General features: G+C 41.6%; 1 protein-coding gene across 1 annotated transcript; it reads right to left on the bottom strand.

The window, feature by feature from the left end:
* LOC142383743 (uncharacterized) lies at positions 1-25592 on the bottom strand. The gene is made up of 4 exons (XM_075469441.1): positions 25349-25592; positions 15310-17153; positions 9371-10306; positions 1-2034 (listed from the first exon to the last, which is right to left on the bottom strand). The coding sequence occupies exons 2-4, from the start codon at positions 16946-16948 to the stop codon at positions 1799-1801; spliced, it is 2811 nt and encodes a 936-aa protein (XP_075325556.1). The 5' UTR covers positions 16949-17153; positions 25349-25592; the 3' UTR covers positions 1-1798.

The raw sequence follows: 25592 nt of genomic DNA, 5'->3' as shown, positions 1-25592 counted from the left end.
TGAGCCCTTACTAAGAACAAAAAAACAGAGTATGACACTAACACGGGCAGTGAGATCTTAACTAAATCATTCATCACCATTAACGGTAATTAACAAACTTCCCCGGCATTAATTAAAGGGCCCTCCTTTAAGGGAAGCTGTGCTTAATTAGGAGGCTTGACAGGATGAGGCTTCAGGGATGATCCATATCCAGGGGACTGTTGGAGGGCCACAAGTTAGAGAATTTCCTGAAATCAAAGTTTTCCATGATCTCGCCACAAAACTAAGTGCCCTTGATCAACTAAAAGATGGACTGGTCTGGGCTGATCTGGTTTGGCATGGCTCTAAAACAGTATTGACAGGTATGACAGGCCTCCGATTAGCCAGTCAGCTGCAGGCTCAGACCTTGTCACCTGTCAGGTGGAGAGATGAAGGGTGAATGAGCAGAGGAGAGGAATGGCAGAGCAAGAAACTTAAGGGAAAAAAAGAGGAGAGAAAAAAAAACAGTGGCTAACAGGGTACATACAAAAACAAGAGACAGCCATAAAAACAACATGTATATCAGGTCTGAGTCACCTGAAGAAGTGTTTGTGAAACACTCCATTACAAAAAACCAGAGGGTTTTGAGGATGACGAATGTGTATCCAAAGAATCTGTGATTGGATCTGGGATTAAGGGGCAGCCATGTCCCTGATGAGAAGCAGGCAGGAGACAGACAAACTAAGAGAGGAAGAAAGAGTAAGAGATGGAAGGGAAAGAAGGGTGGAGGGAGGACAGTAAACGAATGGCAGAGTGGGTGGGCTTTGACAGACACATCTCACACAGGCTGACAGCTCCGTCAATAGCCCCAGGATGGCCACCCTGATTGACAGCTAGCAGGTGGCGCATGAATGGAGTTGTCAGGCGGACTGTCAGTCAAAGTCACATCGCTGTGGCTACAAGGGCTCGGCTGAGCAGGCACACAGCTGCCCAAGGTGATCTTTGGGTATACAGGCAGGCTATTGGCACGGGAGGCTAAGGCAGCTCAGATCATGCTAAAATTATCATACATGACAGAAGCAGCATACAATAGCAGTGATGATTTGGCCTGTGCTACACTAGCGGGTAGATTGGCTATAGACACACATGGGTGCTTTCACTTTCAAAAAAGCTGAAAAAAATCATTTGAATGTGCTATCAATGAATCTCTGCAGTTTTTCCATTTCCTTGGTTCCCCTTAATTGAGCATTGTTCCAGCACGAGGGCATGAAGCATAGGAGTTAATGGGCAATAATTATATGTGAGAGAGGCTTTCTCCCTGGAGTGGAATCCAGAACAAATGGAAGCTCCGATGTGCAACATTCTACTTCATTACATCTGCTGCGATTAAAGGCCGAACATCTGGCACCACATCCTGACAGATAGACAAGACTTCTGGACTGGAAGGGAAATCGAGTGATATTTACAAAAAATGCAACACAAAGTATTTACTAGATGAAATAACAAGTGCTTTGGGCAGGCATGGTACATTCTCCCTGTCAGATAAATGTTGATCTGATTGATTCTTGTAAAGACAAGTAAATCATTTGGACATGTTTGATAAAACAAATGGCACTAAGTACTTTTGCTACACTTTCACATCACAACGGACTTTATTATTATTATAGGCAGCTTCTTTTGCTACAGATAAATACGTACTGTGGCTCTTCAAGTAAACACTGGAATGTACATCAAGGTTGGTTGTTAACATCTTTTTAAACAATCTCAATCATCTTACCCCTTCAAGGTGATGCTAAAACAATAATCATAACTGTCTGTATCTGCAGTTACTATGACAACATCAAGTCCCACACAGTGATGTCACACTGATTTGGTCTCTCTCTGACACAAGGTTGTCTCCTGTGACACTCAGAGGCGATCTGGAGGGCACCTGGGGTGCGTGTGAGCGTCGGAGGCGGCGGTCAGGGTAGAGACTGTTGTCGAAGGGCTTGCGGTGGACACAGAGGACGTGGGTCTTCAGGTTACCCTTCTGGGAGGCACTGTAGGGACAGTACCTGCACTGGAAAGGCTTCCGAGCTAGAAAATAGAAAAGGAACAAAGAGAAAGTGGATTTAATACTAATACTGTTATACTCTCATATATCTTTGTTGTCTGAGATAGACTGCAGGGCCAAAATACGTAAAATAGTGTGTAACTTCACCAATAAAATTGTGTGCCGCACACAGGCCAAAGGGTACATACCCATTCTAACTTGTCACATGTACATCTGGACGCCGTGATCAGGAAAGCAACAGTAAAGAAGAAGCACAGTTTAACCGAGTATAAAACTGAGACATTTGTCAGTGATGCAGAGAAAAAAGAAACAGAAAAAAAACCTGCTGAATTAAAAATAAATAAATAGCAAGCAACCAGCTCTGTAAATTCAAAGCAAAGAACCCTGTAGAAGTAGAAAATAAATGGTGGCATCATAAGCTAGAGGCCAAAATGTATATCATCAAACACATCACATCGGAGATACGGCAGAGGACCGACAACTTCCATTTACATCGACAACGAATGAAGGCTCAGCCTGTACAGTATACAGTCTGTGTGAAGAGGATCTGGAGGAAGACACAGGTGTATATTTGCATCATGGTGTGTTGCCATTTTCTCAAACAGCCCTGTGGAAGACTATGAAACAATCTTGTGCCAGAAAATCTAAACAGTTTCTAAATATTTGTTTTCTTTATAAAGTCTCACTGAAGAGATTTTCCACTGCCATTACATATGAGGCACAGCTGTGGTTCTTTATAGTACTCACAATTATTGTAAATAAGAGTATGTGCAAAATGATGGTGAGAAAATGAGAAAAAAATCACTATCATACTAAGCAATCCTAATAAAAATAGTGGCAAATGGCAAACTATGTGGCCTCTTTTTCCGTTTCTATCTCATATCAGGGTTAACAACAGTGTACCCCTGGTTTTAGGAATGCATTAGGTTCATATTCTCACTGCAAATATTACCTTTACAAATACCACTTGTAAAAGTATCCTGCAGTATAGAGATGTATTTTTCCTGGTAGCAACACCAACTTTTTTTGGTTAAAAACTGTAGCAACTCCAGCATTCCAAACACGCTGCTATAACCGCTTAAGGTGCTTTGCTGCAGTCACATAACTTGGTGAAATGACTGATGCATCGAGCATAATCAGCCCTTAAGAGACAGGCGAAAACGATGCCTTACGGGCTGAAGGGGACAATGGGTGATGCAACAATGTGAAACGTGAAAAACGTTATGCCTTATGCGGTTAATTTACAATTTGTAGTCCCTTTCTCACAAAAAAGTCACTCAAAAATTAACAGGAAAAAAACATTTCAGCGGGAAAGTACAACCTTTTTCCCCAGCTCTGAATATATTAGTAGACGAAACAGCAGTAAAATATGGTCAAATGCTTCGAAGCTATCAGTAATGGTAACTAAAAGACTTTCTCTTGAGGGATGTTAACAACATGCTGCTAGAATTTAAGTTAAAGGGTTTTAAACGACAAGGTATAATAACCATCTGGTTGTTTTGTCATGTGTTTGCTGACAATTCCCATTTAGTTTTGTTGTGAATTTTTTTTAAGTGAACATGGTAACCTTTAAAGACCTAGAGCAAATTTCGAACAATGGCTCTTTTAATAGTGGGTGGCAAAAGTAAGCCTTTAAGGTTTAAGCCTCTGAATTATCAGAAAGGAGAAAATCACTTTCTAACATAAATGTTGAAAAGTTTCAACTGGGTTCACACAAGTTAAGTGTGTGTTAAAGGAAAAGTGAGGTAAACTGCAGTATTTTTGCATCTTAATAATGATTTATAGCTTCGCACAAAACAAAAACACCATGGAACCTCACTAGCTGACAGGGTTTTTTATATATATACTAGCAAGTTCTTGCTCATACCATATTTCCTGCTCTGAACACAAATACACACTCTCAAACACATGGACAGACACAGGCACAGATAAATAAACATGTACGCAAGTGCTGAGTTGAGGAATGACAGACGTCTGCAGCTGAGAGGGAATGCATGCCAAAACTTCCTGTCTGTCCACCTCTTTAGTGCCTGCTGCATAGTTCCACCACAAATTATGTGAACCAACATGACACAGCACACCGGGTACACTTAAGATACAAACAACAATGCATACTGTTAATAGCTTCAAGAAGCTAATCTGACCTCAATAAAAATCAATATGACACCAAAGTCTGAAGGTGCTGCTAAGATCAAAACGAAAACTCAGCTCGGTGACTCATTTACCTCTCCACCTAGACAGCCATGTATCCTTGTTCACCGCTGTGCTATTTCTGAGATGTTACCTCATATAATGACTTTCTCCTTTCCCTTCTGTCTAAGACTTCAGTGTGTTTTTCTATGATTCATGGTTACAGTAAACCATTATGTGCTGATGTCATTTGACATCACTTCCCAAAATCTGAGGGCTGTCTCAGCCCTTTCACCCCACCCTCGCCTCTTCCTCTCTATCATGCTCCTCATCAGAGCAGAGACAGCTGTACGGAGCTGAACATTCACTTTCACATCTACATAAAAAAGGTGTTTTCGGGGGGGAAAGTGGAAAAACTCACAGAAGGTGTGAGCAATAAAAGGTAATGCTCCATCTGTTGGTGTATAATAACCCGATGGCCATAAAGGACACACATACACATTCACACACTAGTCAAAGAGAAGATGAGGTCTGACACATCTGAATATCATCAGGATGGCACAGAGGGCGTTTGTGTGTGTTTATGTGTGTTTGTAAGGGAGAGTGGGAGTTGTCTGGTTCAATAGTGAAAGCCAAGCTTAGTCAAAACCCAGGTAGAGAGCAGTTTGTGGCGCATGCTAAACTCCACCTGTCTCATGTCAACTTCCCCAAGCTTTAATCAGTAGGAGTTGAAAAATAGAATATGGGGTGGATACCAGAATCTTTGCATTTCTGATTCTGTCCATTGCTTTGTTGGACAGCACTTTCACATCACTTTCTGAAATTGCACACACCCACTGAAACCTCATAAACCCAACAAACTTTCCTCAGTCTTACGAATGCACACAGTCAATGGGAACAACTCTTTAGCTTTTCATAAAGTCAGTTAATAATAAGCCAGGAGGTCTTATGTCTACATTAGTTATTTGTTGCCCTGCTTGTCTCCCCCTCTCTGCCTCTATTACCTTACTTTCTGTCGCACCTCATCTCCCTGAGACTGCCGTTCTTTCCTTCCTCCCACCAGAGGAGAGGGGAGGTCCAAGAGAGGGCAACCTCCAAATAAGTTCCATTAATCACAGACCAGAGTCTAATGCAACTAATATTTTACAATTAGAGGAGACAGCAGTGGGCTCAGAGCCATCCATCTCTTCACCACATAATCCTCCATTCACAGGCTGCTCAAGCCACAACTTCAGAGCAGCCTCTTAAAAACAGATGAACACGCACACAAAACCATACATACATGTATTCCTATACATTTAAAGGCATAAAGAAGACAGGTAGGATTGTGTGATGAGTAAAAGAGTGGAGATCTGCTAACAGTGGGAAAAATAGATCAGATTTTTACTCTGTGTAATGTTGTTCTTCATGACAGGCTGATACATGAACTGTGTACCATCTAAGCCCCTTTTAACTGTGCCATCTTTATATTTTTAGCGCAGTTTAATACTAACAAAATGACTACATGGGTATTCCTGTGAAGCATTAGGTTGTAATGGTTACGCTTAGAATTGGACTGACGTTCATCTGTGCACAGAGTAAATCCCAAAGACTACATAGCATCAACGGTTGCAAAAACAGCTAAAAACTGCGTATTGATAACAAGCAAAATGACTGTATGTTATCCATGTGGCATTTTATGAGCCCAGGTAGAACTCTGAGATTGTTATTAAAGAACAAGTCCAGTTTATTTCAGTTTGAGTCTTTAAATCTCATTGAATTTGTTTCTTTGTTTGTGAGGATTGCTCAAAAACTTATGAGCTGATCAGCATAAAAAAAATTAACCAGAGGTGGAGTATCTTAAAAGGCTCAACTTGAAAGTAATTGACTTTTGGTGTTAATCTACATGTAGATCTGAATTGAGTAATTTTCTGATTATGTTTTGGCAGAGGTACAATTTTTCGGACTGCTCTTGCTTTCATAGTTTTGAGCATCATTTCTGTCACTTGGTAAAACATTGTAGTCATCAAATCCTCCTGGCCACTTTATCTAAATCACAGCGTTTGACAAAAAGTGAGCACACCTAACATTACATCTTAACTATGATGCATGTTTACCATGGATATTGTGTGTGTTAAAAATGTTGTTACATGTGTTATGTTTCTTTCTAGTAAACTGAAAGTAGTAATAAAATTCTTAATGACATTCTCCTCACTATGGATTGTTTTCCCACTTCAAAACTTTAACGTACAAGAAATCTCCTGAATCACAGAGAGACTTTTCTAATTTCTAAGTTGAGCTCACAAATATTCCACTCAGCACAGAAATTTGAACACAGTAACATATCAATGTATATCATTCTGCACAAGGAGGAAAAAAAAAATTTTGGGCACAGGAAGCAGCCAAATTATAAAAACACATTTTTAGGTTGTTTTTTAATAAACAACATGAGCAACACCATGTTGTTGCCTTATACCAAAAGGATAAAAAGGAGCAATTTCAATCAAAACTATTTCCTGTCCTTCAGCCCTTTCAATGGGACTGAAAACTCAAAATGATTTGATAATGTCCAAAATGTGTTAGCACCATCAAATATTGACTGCTTTATTACCTGTACAAAGTTAAATGCTCACCTAAATTAGAAGTTCTTTTTTTGCACATCTTTAGTCCCATGTAAACTTATCTGAATTTTGAAGTATATTTATTCAACACTCTAATGTTTCAACATTTTTGAGTACTTTGTTTTTTTCTGTGCCAAGTATATTCCTCATAAAAGTTTTTCTAAAAGATGGAAAAAGATGGCACTTGGACATGCATCTAAAAGTGTCACTGGATAACTTGACAGCCCTACGGTTATTTGTGTGAGGTTGTGTAAATGTATATGTTTGCACCTGCATGCATGTATTCATGTGTTTGTGTGCGTGTGGGTGTGGGTGTGGGTGCAAGAGACTGTGTTGTGTGTCACAGGCGGAGATAATGACCATGATGACAGTGGTGGGGCCGACGGGGGCCAGAGGAGCTGAATGGTGACGGATGACACAGGGCTGAGCTCTGATGGCACACAGACAGTGAGTGATGACTGCACATCCTTCCCAGTGCTCCACCCTTCATTATCTCTATGGGGAGATGCAAGGCACAAAGGCAGGCCGCGCTGCCCTCTTGCTGCCCTCAAACGACATCTGCTCATGGAGACAGCCGCACTACCGCTCCTCTTTCACCTCGCTGTCGCTCCATCTATCTCCATCTATGGTGATATTTCTCGCTCCTTTTCTCTTTCCTTTTCTCTCACTCTCTGTCACCCTCTCTGCGGAGGGTACACAGAGGTCAAACAATGAGATAATGACTCACCCTTTTCAACCTTTCAAATCAGGACCTTTTCTTTCTCTCTGTCCTCCATCTTCTTTCATTCTTAATCCTTTCTTTATTGATCTTCTCATATTCACTTGTTCTCATGCATCTGAGTAGCCGAATCTGATGCCACTAAAGAGACTGTTGATTTGGTTAACTGGTTAAGTCTCTGGCAGTTCAACCTTTCTCTAAACCTCAAGGCATCATTTAAGTAACATGACAGCACCTTCAATAAAAGTTGTGCTTATGAAATATTTATGCATACTTGGTAGGGACATACTTTGAAACTGTGCTACATCTTAACTCTTTAATGTGGTAAATGTCGCCATCTAGTGGTTAAGTCTAAGCAGTGCAGGATGAAGAGAGCGTTCCAGTCATAAGGGAAGGCTCAGTGAGACTAATGAGCATGCAGACAGGTTCAACCAGAGGTCACCATCTGGCCAATTACCACTGCTGGCACATTGGAGCCGACCTGAACTGTCATCACAAACACATCACTCCATGTCCAAACTGCCCAGCAATATGTCACCATGCCACTCAATGTGCCATACAGTATGGAGAGGACGGGGGCAACAGGAGACAGCCCCGTGACAAAGCCACCTGGTCATCAATGTAGACAGGACAGACTGCTGGGCCACCTGGTTAGCTCAGTTTTAGAGGACACTCAATGAACTCTCAATGTCAGTTACTCATCTCAGTGTCCAGTTTGACTGACAGGTGTTTATTGTCTGTCTGACGTCTGCTTCCTTAGGGAGGTGAAAAATATGGAAGATCAATACGTAATGAACAAAAGGCAGGGCATACTTAAAATAACTCCTTGCATTGATCAGATTGCTGAAAAACACAGGCAACAGCTGCAGTAGAAAATGATGTATGGAAAGAAAATGCGGCTAAGTAATTCCAACACATTCAAAGACTTGTAAAAAAGGAAAACAACCCAAAATTTGTCAGCCCATCTATCTATTTTTTTAATCCAATTGGCATCTACACAATAAAAGGAAAGAAAAAAACATGAACAGTGCGATGCTATGACAGGAGGTAAAAGGGAGGGGTGGTTTTCGGCATATTATAATAACCATCTGTACAATCAAACAGAAAACTACAGAAATCTTGCTGTTAGAATCATAAAGAAAGGGAACAGATGTTAATCCCTAATGGAGTTGACAGGCACTTTCCTGTCTTTCACATGAACATATTGAGTTTCTGAATAAGAGGGGGATCAGAGGGAAGGTGTATCATGTTGCACTCATAATACATGCATATCAAAGACCCCAGCTGTTGGATTCCCTCTCCTGAGAGACAGCATTATTAAATCTGCACTCAGCAAGCATATCACACCAGCACAAGAGCTTAAGCCTCTCCATCAGTGGGCTCCATCGGCTTGGCGATTTGTAACCTATCACACAAGTAGATTATATCATCCTTTAAAGTGTAGAAGTAATCAGTGCCACACACCTGTGTCTTATTTATCCCTTATTTGAGATCAGAGATAAGATCTGGCAAGAAAAAAAAGCTCAAGTGCTATAAGTATAAGGGAAGTGTGTTGTTCATAATTGGCATGATTCACACACACTCACACTCACTGTTCACACTCCTGCTGTCGGGTGATGAGGGCTGAGATACTGCCAAAAACTCTTTTTTTATTTTCTTATTTCTTTAACAGAGACCTCGTGGCTGACAATGTCACGTGTCAGTACGAAACCTAAAGTTTGTATACTAGTCAGCCGCTTCACTCATACAGTGTGGAGCAAAGCATTTGTCACTAAATGACAAAATGATGACCAGCCCGTGTTTGTCCACTAGGTGGCAATATATACCTTCAAATCTGGAGACAGTACTGGCTATACCTTGACAACATTGACAGCTACTTTCATTGCGTGTGATGTATAAGCTTATCCTCACCTGATGCAACATCGTTCTCCATGTTTCCTCCACCATTCAGACTGGCCTTGTGTGCACTGGCAGGTGTGCTGTTCAGGTTCCCCTGGGATCTGAGAAAGGAGAGCAGGACACCCTGGTGCTGGAGCGGATCGGCCTGTCCTGGAGTCAAGCTCTCCAGAGAAGAGATGGGAGATTCTGCCACAGCTCCTCCCCACTGTCCAAGTATGTTTTGCGTTGTCTCGCCAAGACCCTCAAAATCAACACTGGACTGTCCCAACTCCTTTGAATCAAGGACATCATTTTTCAGCATCTTCCACTTAGCAGCATCCTCATTATTGTCCTCCATCTCGTCCTCAGATTTCTCAAAAATGCCTTCTTCATCATGACCTATGGAGCCTGCATTCTGAGAGTTCATCTCTTCTTTTTTTCCCCGCACCAAAAGGTCACACTGATATGTGGGTTTCATACTGAGTTCAGCTGGTGCATTGGAGTAACTTTGTAGCCGGCGGGTAATGGAGGACGAGAGTCCATTGCTAAAAAGGCCAGACATCTGCACCAGTGCAGCAGGAGACATGGCTGAATGAGATGGGACAGACTCTGGCCTGACAGACAGATCCAAAGGTTCATACTGGGACTTCCTAGTTTGACCAGATAAAGAGACATTTTCAACTGGATCTTTGTCAGCGAGGTCAGACTGCTTGTTGATAAGTAGAGCTTTCTCAGTGTGGTTCTCCAGACCGAGGTACTGATCTGCCGCTGGGCTCCAGTCTTCCCTAGATCTGGGTCTGGGCTTGGGGTTGGGGCTAGAGCTACTGCTGTTACTGGGCTGCAGGGGAGATGAAAGATCTCTGTTGTTCTGCCAGTGAGGAAAGTGGTAGCGATCCAGATAAAAGCTGAGGGAGGCTGGCTGTGTAGGGGTGTAGTCACTGGAGAGTGGACACCTGTAGACTTTCTCACCTAACACAGACAATAACAGCAAAGACATGATAGTATCCCAATCAAATTAAGAAACCATGTTTTTATGAGGCATTCTGAGCATTTTGCTCTGTATGCACCAAGACCAGTTGTCTAAACATGAAAAATGTTGCAATCTCACACCAGGCTGAGTTGAATGATTTAAGTGCTGCCCTGCAGTAAATCAAGCTTGTAATCAGCTTTCAGCTCCAGTGATCCATCATCTTACAGTATGGACGCCACCACCATGTGCAATAAATACACCCAAAGATGTTAACACCAAACAAGATTCTTCCAGAAATAATAAACAGTGAAATTGTTAAGCAACTAGAACAAGGCAGATGTTGCAGACAATAGCCTCATTCCATCAAAGCCAGTAAGTGGGTTTCACAGTCAAAAATAACGAAGTCCAACATGTGAGCAGTTCTGATTAACCACACCATCTACTGTAAGCTGAGTTTATTTTTGCTTCATACTTGAAAAATGGCATGTTGGGATCATAATTCAAAAAGTACAAAGTGTGTTATTGTGGAGAATGACAAAGGGTAATTTTTCTCCTTTTAGCCAGTGAATAATATCCATCTGGATACAAGACTTGATCCCATACACCATAACTTTTTTTAAAGGTAATTTAAATGTCTTCTTCCCTCTGTTTACCTACACTTTCATCCCTATAGCTATCACAGAAACACCCTGCAGGGTTAAACACACTCCCTGTGACCATTTTGAGTTAGTGATTGTCTGAGACCTCTGCCTTGCACTGTCTTTAAACAGCCCAGCTGTTTCGCTGCCATTCCAATTACAGTAAAAGTCATCCAACGCCATTAAGCCACAAATATTGGCAGTTTATTGCCCAACACTCTCCTGGCATTTGAAGGTCAGGTCATACATTATACTGTGTCTTTTAGGGATGCGTCTGGGATGGGGAGATAAACCCACCACCATTAATTTAATTCTATGCATATTGATGCCTTATTGTTCTTCTTTAATGGACTAATACCTGAGTTACAGCAATGATTCATCCCCGCCACAGAAATATCAATTTCATACACCTCAAGATCTGACCCTGAGGTAATTCTCTGAGGTAAATCTAAATCTAATGATCTGTAGTAGTAGCTTTACTTTGTTTCCAACTTTAATAGGAAAACCATCATTTTGAGCTGAATGGTAGTAAAAGGGAGACTGTTTTTTACTATAACAATTTACAAAAACCATAAAATAACACCCACGTATTAATTAAATTGAGCTCTACCTAATGAGATTGAGAAGTCACAGCTGAAATGGAAAAATCGTGCCCTTGAACTAAAGTCAGTTCCCTCTCTTTTGCACTGTAAGTGTTTGTGTGTGTCTACAGTACGTAAAGCATGTTTGATTTAATGTTTGCGTACAACAAAAGTGTGTGGCGATGTGCGTGGTTGTGCAAGAGCGGGAAATAGACTTCAACAGTGCCACACCCTTGTCTCCAGTAACAGTCAAAAAAAATACAAACAGCTTAATGGAACTCTTTCAGACACGCTATATATCTCAATTATTCCGTGGCTTAAATTACGATGACATTACCGGCCAGCTCCAAATGCAGAAAACACATATATCTGACCTCATCTTTCAGCATGGACCTTCCTAAACCCATTTGCCAGCCTCCATGAGAGCGGTAAAACAACACAAAGACTGAAGACTCTGCCTTTTCTCTCTTCCTTTGGATGGGTGCCATCTTTGTGATTGCCTGGTTCATGCTAACTTAATCAGTTTAAGATTTACTTACAGTGCCGAGGCTCACATTATGTGAGGGGAGTAATTTTAGAGCTTAGATTTATCAACCAAAACTCCAATTACTGCATCATTACAAGCCCCAGCCTCTCTCACCTAGCACATAGCATCTAATGAAGTGATGCGTATGACTTATCTGCTCTTGCTAGATGTGCACATTGGAGGAAAAAAGGTAAATAAATAAATAAATGCCTCAAGTGAGCCATGTCAATAGAAAAGCATGCAGCTGGGCTTGGACAAGTGATTCATTTCATATGGAAATGGGCTTTAAGATTTACAACCATATATCCCCATCAATGCAATCACACTCTCACATATTATTTGCTTATATGGGCATTTGGCAGTTATATTGTAGATATCAAACTCTATATACAGTGAAGCTTTTGGCTCTCTCTATATGTAATCAAGCACCTGAAATGCAAAACAGGGATACATGGTGGTTGGTTTGGTTTAAGATGAAACAGAGTGAGAGTCACACACAAGACTGGTGAGAAAAACAGGGGCACCAGATGTTCTTTGATGTTTATAATAGCATATATTATTAATATTAATTAGACCACATAGTCAATGACGCATTTGGGACGTTTCCAAGTCAATTAAGCCAAATGGCATTCAGGAGACGGCGGAACAATATTTCAAGGCAGGTGTTCAGAACTCCCAGGGTAAATCTTTTTATCTGCATGCTAGGAAAACAAGCATTTTGAGCTTAATTTGAGCCTCATATCTGCAATAATAATTAAAAAGAGGATTAAAAGACAGAACTGAGAGGTAGACAGAAAAGCCAACAGGTAATCAGTTTAGACAAACCAGTCAGACTGAGAGATCTCTGAATAAGAGATGATTTTCTTAAGCCACGACCAAGTTAGATAAGGGCCTATTTAGTTTAAAGATGCTTTTACTGTTAGCAATCACAAAGAATAGACTGATGTAGCTGGAACAGCCAAATGAAAAGTGATATGCTGTGCAGCAACCGGCTTTATCTGTGTTTCTGGGTAAACTAGAGCTCATATTACCATTCCCAGTTTTGCACATGCTTATCATTTCAGGCTCTCTTGGCTGCAATGCTGACAGTAAAAGTAGCATAAAAGCAGGAAATAAGGGACAAACCACGTAAGGGGACAGCATCATTACATGGTGTCTGCTCATTGACCTTGAGGTTAAGAGTTTTGAATGGGACTAATTAATAACTGTCAGCGCATTTTGTATTTGTTAGGCATGTTTTTATTCAGATCTGGGATCTAACTGCTCTAATGTAGGTCAGAGGCCTGCTGCATGTACCCTTTCTGAGTTATCATTTTAAGAGTCCTTATTATTAATCTCAAATTATAATTAAAACCAAACTGCATTTTGAGATATGTCCTGATTAGATATTGAGAGAAGTAATCTGTAACATGCCTCCTATTGAAATCAAAGTGAGATTTCTAATTTTATGCAGGGTATTTGTGGTTAAAAATCTAAATCTGTATCTGAATGTATCAAGGAAAGAATGGCTCTCTCGCTCTGACAACCATGACTGTACTATATTTGCTATCCATATTGAGAACATCAATAACTTCAAGACCACCATAGGCTGACTATGAATAATGCAGCCAGTAATTCTGGACTAATCAATGTTCCTCAAGCTGAACATCTGGCAGTGGTAATTCTTCCTCAGCATCTCCGCTCTCCTGAATTAGAAAACACTCTCTCTCTCTCTCTCTTCCTCCATGTCCAACCATCAAGACAGACAGACTTGATCAGTTACAACCCCCCATCTCCGAAAAAACTTATCCCTGTTATTAAACCCTCATCAAGTGGTGCGTGTTCTCCATATGTGTAGGATTTACCTATCTGTCCCGCAGCAGACCTGTGCGTTGAGCCAGGGCCAGCAGCGTGTGATTGTGTTAATTAATCTGTCATTGTGAGCGCAGGGAGCAGCTGCAGAGGTCTCTGGGATATATTGTCAGAGCTAAACAATGCGGTGCTAAGCCCCCAGAGTGAGTCTACCATTACACAGGACTAAGAACTGAGAGAAGAGGAGGAGAGGGGGAGAGAGAGCCTGCCGGATCCATCATTGACTAAAGCAATGACGCCTGACCTTTACAATGAATTAGTTTCCATGCTTAATATTGACTGAAATTAGAGTCTGATACTGAATGTGCCATCCCAGAACTGTGCACACTCAAATCCTCAGCTAGCCAACTATCATAAATGTTTCTGCAAGTGACACCGTATGGTCTTGGAGATAGGGGAGAGGAGTGAAAGTACAAACAACAGAGCTTGAATATGTTTCTTAAAGAGCAACCGGAGAGGGATTTGGCCATAAACTGCAAGCATTGACATGTAAATATGCAGATACCAGTATGTGTGTACAATATGGAAACAAAACATCTAATGGGATTAGACCTGATCCATTTATCTCTGCTATACGGACATCATTTAAGAGGATGCTGGATCAAATCCCACAGGAGCGCAACAGACTTAGATGTACATAACAGTGCTACTTTAACACTGGAAGAAAAAAAAAGAAGCATGAGCTAAGAAGAAATCAAACAAAAGTTTGGATTTATCTCCTTGTTTCTTAACAACACTGTTAAAGCAGTAATTTTGACTTATGATAACATGTTAGCAGGATGCCATGACAAGAGAGGCATCTACCCATTGAGGCGAATCATCCAAATCACCAGGTGGAAAAAGAACACTATCAATAAAAATACCAGGTGGTAGATCAAATCATAAAAATCACTGGGTGGTATATATCAAATCATTAAAAACACCAGATGGCATGCATTAACATCTTGTGCCCCCGTAGGCAAGGGGTGGGGATGTGACAGATATAAAATAGAGGGTACTAATTATCCCCACAATTCAACATGATGCCATTATCTTTAAAAGGAAGACAAAGTCCTTGTGGATGATAATATCTGTGGTGTGCTGCTGACCCTGTACTTCATGTCTACTTAGTCCAAGTAGGAGAAAAATTATGGCACACTTTTTTTTTTCAGGAAAGAAAATATCTGAAAAAATAGAATACAAGGGTTTTGAAGATTATGTGATATCCTCATTTGTTGCTCGACTGGAAATAAAAATTTAGAAAAAAGGAACAAACTTAATCAAGGATTAGACCATTATGTCAGAATCAGGGTTCTGTTTTGGAAATATTACACTTTGGAGAGCTTCAACAAGAGCAGCAAAAATATTCTATAGAGTCTGAGCTGTGTTCCTCATCAAACTGAACAAGCTTTGGTTTTCTGATTTACCTGTAACTGGAGAGGAAGACTGTGGTCTATGGTCAAGAGCACTGCCAGATAGGGGGTTCCCTGTCTCTGTGATCATCTCTGTTGGCCCATGGTGTCTCATACTGCCTGGGCTCCCAGGTCTGCTTGTGGCCTTGGAGTGTTGGTCACTGAGACTCAGTTTGCCTTCATCTGCAGGGAGACATCTCTCAGGCAGGTAGGAGGAGCGCTGCTGCTGCTGCTGCTGCTGCTGCTGCTGGTCTTTAGGGCTGAATATCTGCTGTTCCATAGGCAGGCCAGGTCCTATGATCTGCCAACCTGCATAGCTGCTGCTGTTGTTGATAGCATCTCTGCTAGAGATGACTTTCTGTAGATATTCCATGCTAGTAGAGCTCAGTGGAGGGTGGATATGATTTAGGTTAGACAAAGAAGAACTCTCTGCATCTGTCAGAGGGCCAGGACCTGAGGAAATCATCCTACCTAACATCTCTCTGACCTTCATGTCGGCCCCTGCTGTGGCCATCATGTGGTTATAATCTGACAGATCTGCTCTCTCAGGCGAGAAAAACCTGTTGTGGATGCGAGAGATGTACTGGGAGTAGAGATTACTCTGATGGTCCTGCATTAAGCTACTCATGTCGACAGAGGAGTCACGCTCAGCAGAGATATTTCTCTTAGCAGCCAGCTTATTGAGGTGAACTTTCATATGGTTCTTGAGGAACCAGGGCTCCTTGAAACGACGGCCACAGATTTGACAGCAGTGCTCAAAAGAGTCCTTGTGTTTTCTCATGTGACCCTTCAGGAACCAGGCCTGGCTGAAGGTTTGACCACACACTTCACAGGGGAATTCCCCAGCGGGCTTCCCCTTATCACTAGCCCCAAGTGATGGTTTCTGTCCTGTGCCTGAATCAGCAGTAATGTGTGTCATTTCCACATGGCCAATGAGCTCCTCCTCATGTGCAGCGGCAAACTCACACAAGGTGCATTTATAGGGCTTGTGTAGGATCCTGATGTGGCGCTCAAGCTCCTGCTGCTTCCTGAACTTTCCCTTACAGAATGAGCAGCGGAATCCGGTAGTTTGGGACTGGGTGGGCTCATCAGGGATGGTAGTAATCTTAGGAGAGGTGGATGCATGTGGTTGTACACCTGCTGCAGAGTTGTTTAATAACTGAGGCTCTGTTGAGACAGGGTGCAGAAAAGGCTTCTGAAGATGGTTTGGGTTAGATGTTTGAGGTTGCTGCTGGCTGACGTGAGCAGCTCGTATCTGCCTGTCTCTAAGTATCGCCCTTTCCTCAAGCTCATGAAGCAGCCTATTCTCCTCCCTAATCCTCCCACGGCCTTTGCCCAGAATTCCTTGCTTGTGTGTACGAAGGTGTATCTTCAGGTTGCCCTTTTGCGCAGCCCTGTGGTCGCAGTATGGGCACTTGAAAGGCTTCTCACCAGTGTGAGTGCGCATATGAAGGGAGAGGATGCTGTTGAAGCGGAAGCGCTTCCCACACAATGGGCAAGGATACTTCCTGTTCTTGCGGTTGTCATCCTGAGCAGAATTCACCTGGGAGATGATGCTTTGATTGGTGACTCTCAGAAACTGAGAAAGCTCCACTCTCCCGTTCATACTGCTGAGAATTCTTGCATCCATGATTTGATTGGCCAGAAGCGCCATCTGGCTACTAATTGGGTGGGTGGATGGGGTAATGAAGCTGTCCTCTCAGGGACTGGGTGCTGTTACAGTATGGTGGTCAGGGTTATCTTTTTGGGACAGTCAGAAGGTTAGCTGTGAAATGAAGTCAGAGTTTGCACTTATTCAGTTGAAACAGGATGTGGATTCATGCTGTTCAGATGAAACGTCTGTTTGTTGCTGCTCAGACCTATGGAGAGAACAAAAGGAAGATTAAATTCATTTCAAATCTGCCACAATTATGTATATAACATTAAAATACATAAAAAGCCAGTCAGAACAGAAACACAAAAACTGTCAACTGAAGTATCAGTACAGTTATAAGCTGTCAATTTAATATGCAAATCTGCTTTTGCAACTGCTGTATAATGCCAGTGATGCACCACAAATAGGTCAGGAAATAGAGCAAAGTATGTTCTGACTTCTCTCATCCTGTGTTAAGTATACCTGTGGTTTTAGATTATTGTTGGAGACTGTAAAAATGCTGAATATGTCTCACCACAAAGGCTTCCTCAACAAATATCTCATCTTTACAAAAGGGTAAGGTGAAAATCTTGCCTAGATCTCTGTTTGTAATGACACAATAAGGCAGCACAGACATCAAAGTCTGTCTGCTTCGACTTGCCCTTCCTTTGCATTTCATAAATCTTTGAAACACTTTAAAGAAAAGATTAAAGTAAATAGTTCAGCCTTTTTTCAGCAGGTTTGCTGCATATTTGAATAAAACCTTTAGCAGAATAATTATGTCACAGGAGTAATAAGGAAAATAAGCTACTTAATTAATGATGGATGCAAAAATTCAAACTGCAGTTAAAGGAAGGATATCCAAGAGAAAAGCCTCCCCTTTTGCCAGCTCTTTTTTTTTTTTATCCAACTGTAGCAACAAAACAAAGCTTCAAATTCACATCGTGCTACAATGGTAGAGGTCACATAGTCGAGCCCTGCACAGCTCTAGTGCAGCACCAAAGGGCACAGAACAAAGGCTGCACTGTCCACCCTGAATTAACACAGGCTTACATCACCCTGGACTGCAACCTCAGTCAGTCACGAAAAATGATGTACACAAAACCACACAGATAAAAAGTTGGCAGACTGGAAGACACGATTTATGTCAGCTGTTTTAAGCTGCGAATCAGAAATCAATGTAACCATGAGGTAATGAACTAATCACACTTGACAGGAAAAAAAATTTAAATAATAAAATATTAGAGATTCACCGTCTATTTGTTAACCTGGTGCTCCTCAGCAGTTTCCAACATCAGAAAGCAGAGGGTATGTCCACCCTCCTCCCACTTCCCACTCGCTTTCAAGGATTACGGTCATTAGAACTATTATTGCATTAGCTCCTATTGATGTCATTACCGCACTGTAGCCTTGAATGTGTAATATTGTATACTGTATCCAATTTGGAATCTGCGCAGAGTCAATAATGATTGATCAAACTCAGCTTCAAATGACTGTGCATCTGCCGCATTTTTCTTAGATTACTTTGTATTTCTTTTTGAGCACTGCAAGTACACTTTCTTATCTGGCTGTCACATCAAGCTACAAGAAAAAGTTACTGAAGCAAAATACAGGAGAATAATCCAATCTCAGTATGCAACAAATGGCTTCAAACCTTGTGGTTGTAGTCGTCCCACACTCTCTATGTGCCTTAATTAAAGCTTCTCCCACACCCCAACACCCCTACTAAATATTAACTAACTATAACTATAAACTTTTTAAATCAAGACACTAGATTTACTGTAACTAAAGGGCTCTTCAATAAACTGTTTGACCATGAGTCTGTGCCACCTGCTGTTTTTGTAGCAACCTCAGTCATGAAAATGTTACACATAAAACCACACAGATAAAGAGCTGCCTGCAGCCATGGTTGGTTTGAGCATTGTGTCTGCTTTGAGCTGAGATCAATGTAAGGATATGAGGCTGACCTAATCATATCTGACAGGGAGAAAGTAAGTGAAGGATATTAGCATACACTGAATCTGCTTAATATTTACAAAAGTGGTAACCTTATGATTAACTAAGCAGGGGGGAATAAAACTGCCTTCACGTGTGTGTCTGTGTGTGTGTGTGTGTGCGCGCGCGCGCGCGTGTGCGTGTGCGTGTGCGTGTGCGTGTGTGTGTGTGTGTTTCAGGGGGGCAGGTTTTGTAGAAATAGGTGTAGATGGGAGTGGGATCATAAGGTGGTTTCTCTGTCAGAGTGGATTAGGTTCTTTTGGTGCAAATTGAGAAAATACTTGATTGTTATGAAACACTGTGTCACAGTAGCGCTTCTTAGGTGTAGCTGCACATAGACGAAAAAGGAGCAGGTGTGATTTAACACAGGCAATAAAGGAGAAACAAAAATGTGACACATACACACACTGTTAAACAAGCCATGGGAGCTGTGCATTCAGGATGATTTTGGATCAAACAATACATTTGTTTCCACTGCTGTCAGCCAAAGGATTCTATAAATGAATTAACCGAGAAGAGAATGGCAATATAATCTTTTTACTTTGCAGTATATTGTCAGTTGGAGTGGGTGGACAGTATTGTAAATGCACAGAGGTGACACTGGAATGGATAATATGAATGAAATTTTTTGATCTCAGCGAATGCCATTTTTCTTTATCAGCAACATTTGACACTATTTTCAAAGTGTGTTGATTGTTGAGATAAAACTACCATGAATGTACTACAAACAGCAACCTTTAACAGTCGCAGTAGGCTTTCTGGTGTAACCTAACTTGAAAAATAATCTAACAGCAAGTTAGGATGAAAGGTAGAGGGCATTGTGACAATATAAAGTACCTAAGGACTATCTGATGATTAAAATTATTTATAACACAGACTTATATGTAAATATATACATCAAAATATTTTTCTCAGGCACTGTACTTGTTATAATGTTTTAAGTAAAGTAACTTTGAAGTGACTTGAAAAATGTATAAAACATTCTGGTGTGGAGTTTCCTAACTTTGTTAACCTTAAAAAGACAGACAGATGCCGGCCATTTTATTTTAATCATGTAGTTTGATGTTGAACATATCAGTTGATGTCTCACTTTAATTTGGATATTGGTTTGCCTCCATCTAAATCAAACATGTCGAGTTATGACATTCAAAATTCCTGAAATTCCACGACTTCCCAGGCTGCCGAAGACAACTGTCTTATTCATTATTACAGAGCAGGCTTATGTACAGAGTAAAAGCCCGATGCCATGCTTTATGCCCCCCTGAATCTCACTTCAACCCACGCGTTCACCCACCAAAGCAGCCAGCCAATCATCCTGTGCACCGCCCTGTCAGGGGATGAAGAGTCTGTACAAGGAAGAGGGCAGTGGTAACACAGCTGCCCGCCATGACCCACACAAAAGATAGCGCCCATATACTTTCTGACAGCCAGATTAATGAAACCCTAAAGGAGCTCCTCTGTAGGCCCCCCAAAAGCCTGACGGAGACAGAATAGTCTAACCAGCCCCATTCATTACTGCAAGAGTACAGAGCACAGAAAGAGCACACACAGCACTGACAAACTAGCTCCTTGTGAGTAATAGCTAAAGAACTCATAAAGGAATACATACACATTTGTTGTGGATGCAGTAAATCTATGCCACTCCTTTCATGACTATCAAAAATCTGGCTTGTGCCCTGTAAAAATAAATCTGGCACGCATGTGGTGCAGTGGTGATGTGCTGTTATTTGGGAGTCAGCTATTTCATACATACTGTGAAAGGAGGCTTTTGATTAATTTTGTTTGTCCCAGGCAGTAATGCAGATTAGTGGCCTTGAATGCATGGCAAAGAGTAAATAAGTTCCTGTGGCAACGTAGTTAAAGCTACAGGGTATAACATCTGCAAGTCAGAGTGAAAACAGCAGGTTTGCTAAGGGCCCCCCAGCTGTGTGTGTACCTGTATGAGTTGGTAGAATTTTTTTGTTCTTACATGTCAATACTCTTTAGTCTTTAAAATAACAAACAGTTCACACACGATTTCTGTAAGGCGAGGTTGTGGTAGCTGCAGGTGAAGTGAAGGAAACATGCAGAATCATAATCATGTCACCGGGCACATGTGTTTCGTATTTAAACTTTGCATTCATAAGGTTCCTCTGTTGTTCTAAAAAGCTCTCACACATTTCATAGGGAAGGAAATATGCACTTAAGTCTTCCTCATCAAGCACATGCAAAAACTCCCACTCTCACATGCTGTCTCTCCCGCTCTCTCTCACACACACATGCACACGCAGGCACGTGCATATATAGAATGTATTTTAAATCACTAATGTGTAAACAGTTGCTCTTGTTTGCACAGACCACCTGTTCTTTCTGGACACAAACAAAGCTTTGGCGTATGATGGGGTGAGTTAACAGTGTGGGGTGCGTAGGGGATGCCTTGCACAAGAGAAGCCTATCCACATGGTGTAGGCTGCATCAGATGGTTTGGCCCTGCGTGACAGCAGCCAGCTCCAACATAAACTCACAGATCTCAAAGAAATAAGCTCCTTCAGTCTGCAACATACGGGCATGTACAACTTCCCCCCGATGAAAGAGACGCAGGGTTGTCTGTGGAAACTCTTGTCACCATATCATTTAATTCAACAGGACTCTGACTGTGAGAGGATAATCTTGTTTTTACATTCGTCTTTCCCATCACCCAATATTTGCAAATGTGGAAAGAATGAAAGAGAAACAAGATCTACTTTGAGTTGCAAAAGCACTCGAAGGCACTAAAACAAAAGTCATTAAACGAGTCATCACAAAATCACAGCAGGACTCTGGTAATGCCACTTACAGTAGCTCATTAAGCTATGGCATCCACAGGAAAAAACTGACAAACAAAGAGCATAATCCAAGGCACATTAACTGGGCTGATAATTCAATGAACTCTCATTTGGCAGCCATCTTGCCCTTGTGATGGTCTTTTTTCAGCCGCAGCAGCAGAGCACAAACCTTTCATGAAGTTCTTACCTCTCTCACACACACACTCACACACACACACGCGTTCTCTCTCGACAAAAAACAAAACAAAAAAAAAAAACATTCACCATTAGACAACGGGGTACCAGCGTAATTAGAAAATGACTTCCTTTGCAATCCTAGCTAAGTAGTTTACACACTGTAATTACAGGGACAAAATCATCTTTTCATCATTTCACTGATTGAGCTCATCAACCCAGTGGGATCCCAGGACTATGCTCAGGCAACATCTGGGCTAAGAGAATTAGCCCTTAGTTTAGCAGGCCTTACACAGTGGCAAGCATAGCAGCATGAACACCGGACATGGACGTGCATGGCACACATCTCTAATTTGACACAGTTTTTTGGGATTGTGTGTCACATTGGGTGTTAGATCACATGCATTATCAGACTGTGGTGATTCAGTGGAGCATTCAGAGTTCACTTGCTCAAGTACAATTGGAGACACAGAGCACAGATACTGCACTGTAACTATCTCTTTTCCCACGCTTCCAAAAATCCCATATCAAACTTTCACTCCCCTTCAGCTCCCTCCTGTACTTGCGAATTGAAGCATTGAAGATCGACCTTGGTGAACAACAACACATCTTTTCATGGGGAGCACTATTAACTGAATTTCTCTGTGCCCTGAGCCATGACTTTCTGACAAACACATGTGGTCCAGGAATGGAAGGTGAAGTGCTTTTGTTCGTCTCTGTCCTGCAGAAGGGCTCTGACTACCTCTGTGTGTTGGCAACAGAGGCAAGTGTTTAATGTGGCAGCTGTTAGCCTCGTGGATTTTCACTAATCACTCTCTCCTGATTACTCTGATGAGTGTATGATGCTCTTAAATAATCAACCCGCAATGAAAAAAAAAAAGAAAAATAATTATCATCATCTCCCTAAGTAGTGCAGCTGCACCCGCCTGCAATAATTACAACTAGAACAGGGCGCTTTCTCTCGTCACTTACAACCACTTATTATTAGAGATAACGCTAATTGGTGCAGTGGTGGGCGACAATTCTTCATGGGGTTCATCATAAAAAGCCAAACCTTGAAAGTTATGGCACATTAGAGGTCTTAAAGCCAAGGTACGGTATTAAACACTGCGTGCTGAGACACGCCGATAATCTGAGCCAGGGGAGTAGTAGACGTCCTATCAGTGGCCCCTCAGTTTCTTCGCTGCCTTGCCCTCACTCCACCCTTCCCCCACGCCTGGTATCAGCCTGGCAGACACAATTAACATTTTCATAAAAACAATTCCCTGCCTCCAATAGTCCAATGTAATTTGTTTTCCATCTCTGTTCATTAATCATTGTTTAAATCGGTGAGCCATCCCCTCCACTCTGCCATCTGCACTCAGCTGTGTTACAGATATGACACCTTCCCCCTTAATGGGAGCTGACAGCCAAGAGAGGAGGCCTGTGGAAAATAGCTTCCTGCATGTGCACTTCCACCTCACATACCGCCAGCAGGTGAGAGAGGGGTATTTAATAGGTTCTGATTAATTTCAAAGGCAAACAACATTACAATACAACATTATACAGCATGCAACACCACATTATATATGGCACAACAGTATAGAAAGTGTGAAAAGCGACAGCGGCTAAGAAACTAAATCAAAAATCATTCAGACACGCTTTATAACAATTGCAGAGCATTCCAGATTCTGTCGAACTTAAAGAGCGTTTTTTTTTTTTTTTTACTCCTCCAGTTAAATTAGTGCAGTGTTCCTACAATATGCTATTGTTTTCCTGGAATTGGGAGCAAGGTTATTAATTATTCACTGTTGTGTTCTCATATGAGGGGGCCATGCTTTTCACTGTATTGCCTCATAGCTCAAATACTTAGGGCCATGGTACTCAGGCAAATTTCATGAGGCAACATCACAGCGATATTATTATCACAAGAAATACACTTAGGAGATTAAAAGTTTCCTGAAGAGTTTGAATGATTGGAAAGGATCCTATTTCTCTCTGATACGATTTCAAAGTTCCGGGATTTCTGCATTGGGAAAGACACGACAAATAACTTTTGCCTTGCTTTTTTCAAGTGATTTTAAGCCTAAGTCTAAACAGCTTAGGCATTGTTGCGAGGAGAAAATCCTACTCAGTGTGGTGGTAAGGGGGTGCCAAAAAGTTCATCTGGCCTGTTGATTTCACCATGGATTACAGATATTCAAATCATGTGCCTCATGTTCAAACAAGTGCTTCTATCAGGGGAGAAAGTTGCCAAGTAGAGCTTTGTCATGTAAGCTGTATGAATTTACTGCAGCAGAATGAGAAAACAGGCTGTGGTGCTACATTTAATACAGTTTCATCCACTCACCCTCCCTTCCTCAAATTTCTTTATAATAATTTTGGATATCCTTGCTTTCCAGTGTTGCTGTGAGCTATAGTTTAGTTATCTAAGTTTATCTTATGAGAAAAGGCTATCACCTGAACATACTCAGGCCCATTTTTTCAACAGAAGCCATGCAACTGCTCACACAAGATCACAGTTACAAAACACCTCAGACAAACGCCTCAACTCTTTTTTTTTTTTCTTGGCGTGGTGTTTCTAACAAGAACAGCAGCAGCAGCAGCAGTAAATGATGTGTATATTCAAAGCTGAATATTTCATGTTGATTGATCGTACTGACTGCCACCCACCTGCTCCTCCTCCTGTCCCAGCGGAGCTGGCATGAGGAGAATTCAGTAATTGAGAAGAGCAGAGCATGGTCTCTCTTTGCACACATATGACAGATGGGGCATCATCGCTTCAAAGGAGAGCATTTGGAAACAGGAGGAAGGTGGGGGGGCAGAGGGTGAGGGTGGCTTTGAAAGTAGCTATGCCACTCTGTACAGGTGACAGTTTTTAAAGAAGAAAAAAAAGCCTACACTATCTTTAAAAAAGTGCTATTAGAGCAGCATAAGCTGCAACAGAAAATAGGCTACTCGTTGTGAAAACACCGGAGGCCAATTGAACATTGTAATGCAGACACATTGCATCGTTATTGTCAGTCACCACCACAACTTCGTTAAGCCATACATAATAGTCTCTGTTATAGACTTACACGTCAATGTTGCGTTTCAAAAACGTTATGGAAGGGGATGACATGGTGGAAGATCGACATTAAAAAATGTAAAAAAAAAAAATTTAAAAAAAATTAAAACATTAAGACGATCTTACTGCATGGAAATCAAAAGCGCAAAAAACACCCAAGAAACGCACACCTGCTGTTTTCCGCACTCGTTTTAAAGAATGTTGCCTCATATTATAGCAACTTCGCCAGAATACCTCATCTTCTCTCAGCCCTCGCCATTACTTAGGGCACTTCACAAGCAAAAAGAAAGATAGCCTACAGTGGCATCTCTGGGTAACGCGTGTCTGTCAGATTCCGACTCGTCAGAAACTTTTCATAAATAACTTGAGCAATTCTTGAAGAGGGACTGAGATTACTCTTACCTGGTCACTTTGGTGAGGCACGGAGTAGGCGACGTGACAGATGGACTTCTGTGGAGAGTGATGTTGAACAGGATGACTGACTGCTGACTGACGGACCGCACGCTTCGCACGCTTTATCATAAACGCCCAGCACACTGTAGGACACAGATTTCGAACTGCCGTTTCTTCCTCTTCAAGACACGCTTAAACGCATTCGCCAGTCGAAGTGCGCTCCGCTCTGTAGTATTTCCAATTGAAGAAAGAG

Source organism: Odontesthes bonariensis, chromosome 7 (assembly GCF_027942865.1).
Source record: "Odontesthes bonariensis isolate fOdoBon6 chromosome 7, fOdoBon6.hap1, whole genome shotgun sequence".
Taxonomy (NCBI): Eukaryota; Metazoa; Chordata; class Actinopteri; order Atheriniformes; family Atherinopsidae; genus Odontesthes; species Odontesthes bonariensis.
Note: the sequence above shows the minus strand (reverse complement) of the source record. Positions and strands in the feature narration are given on the sequence as shown.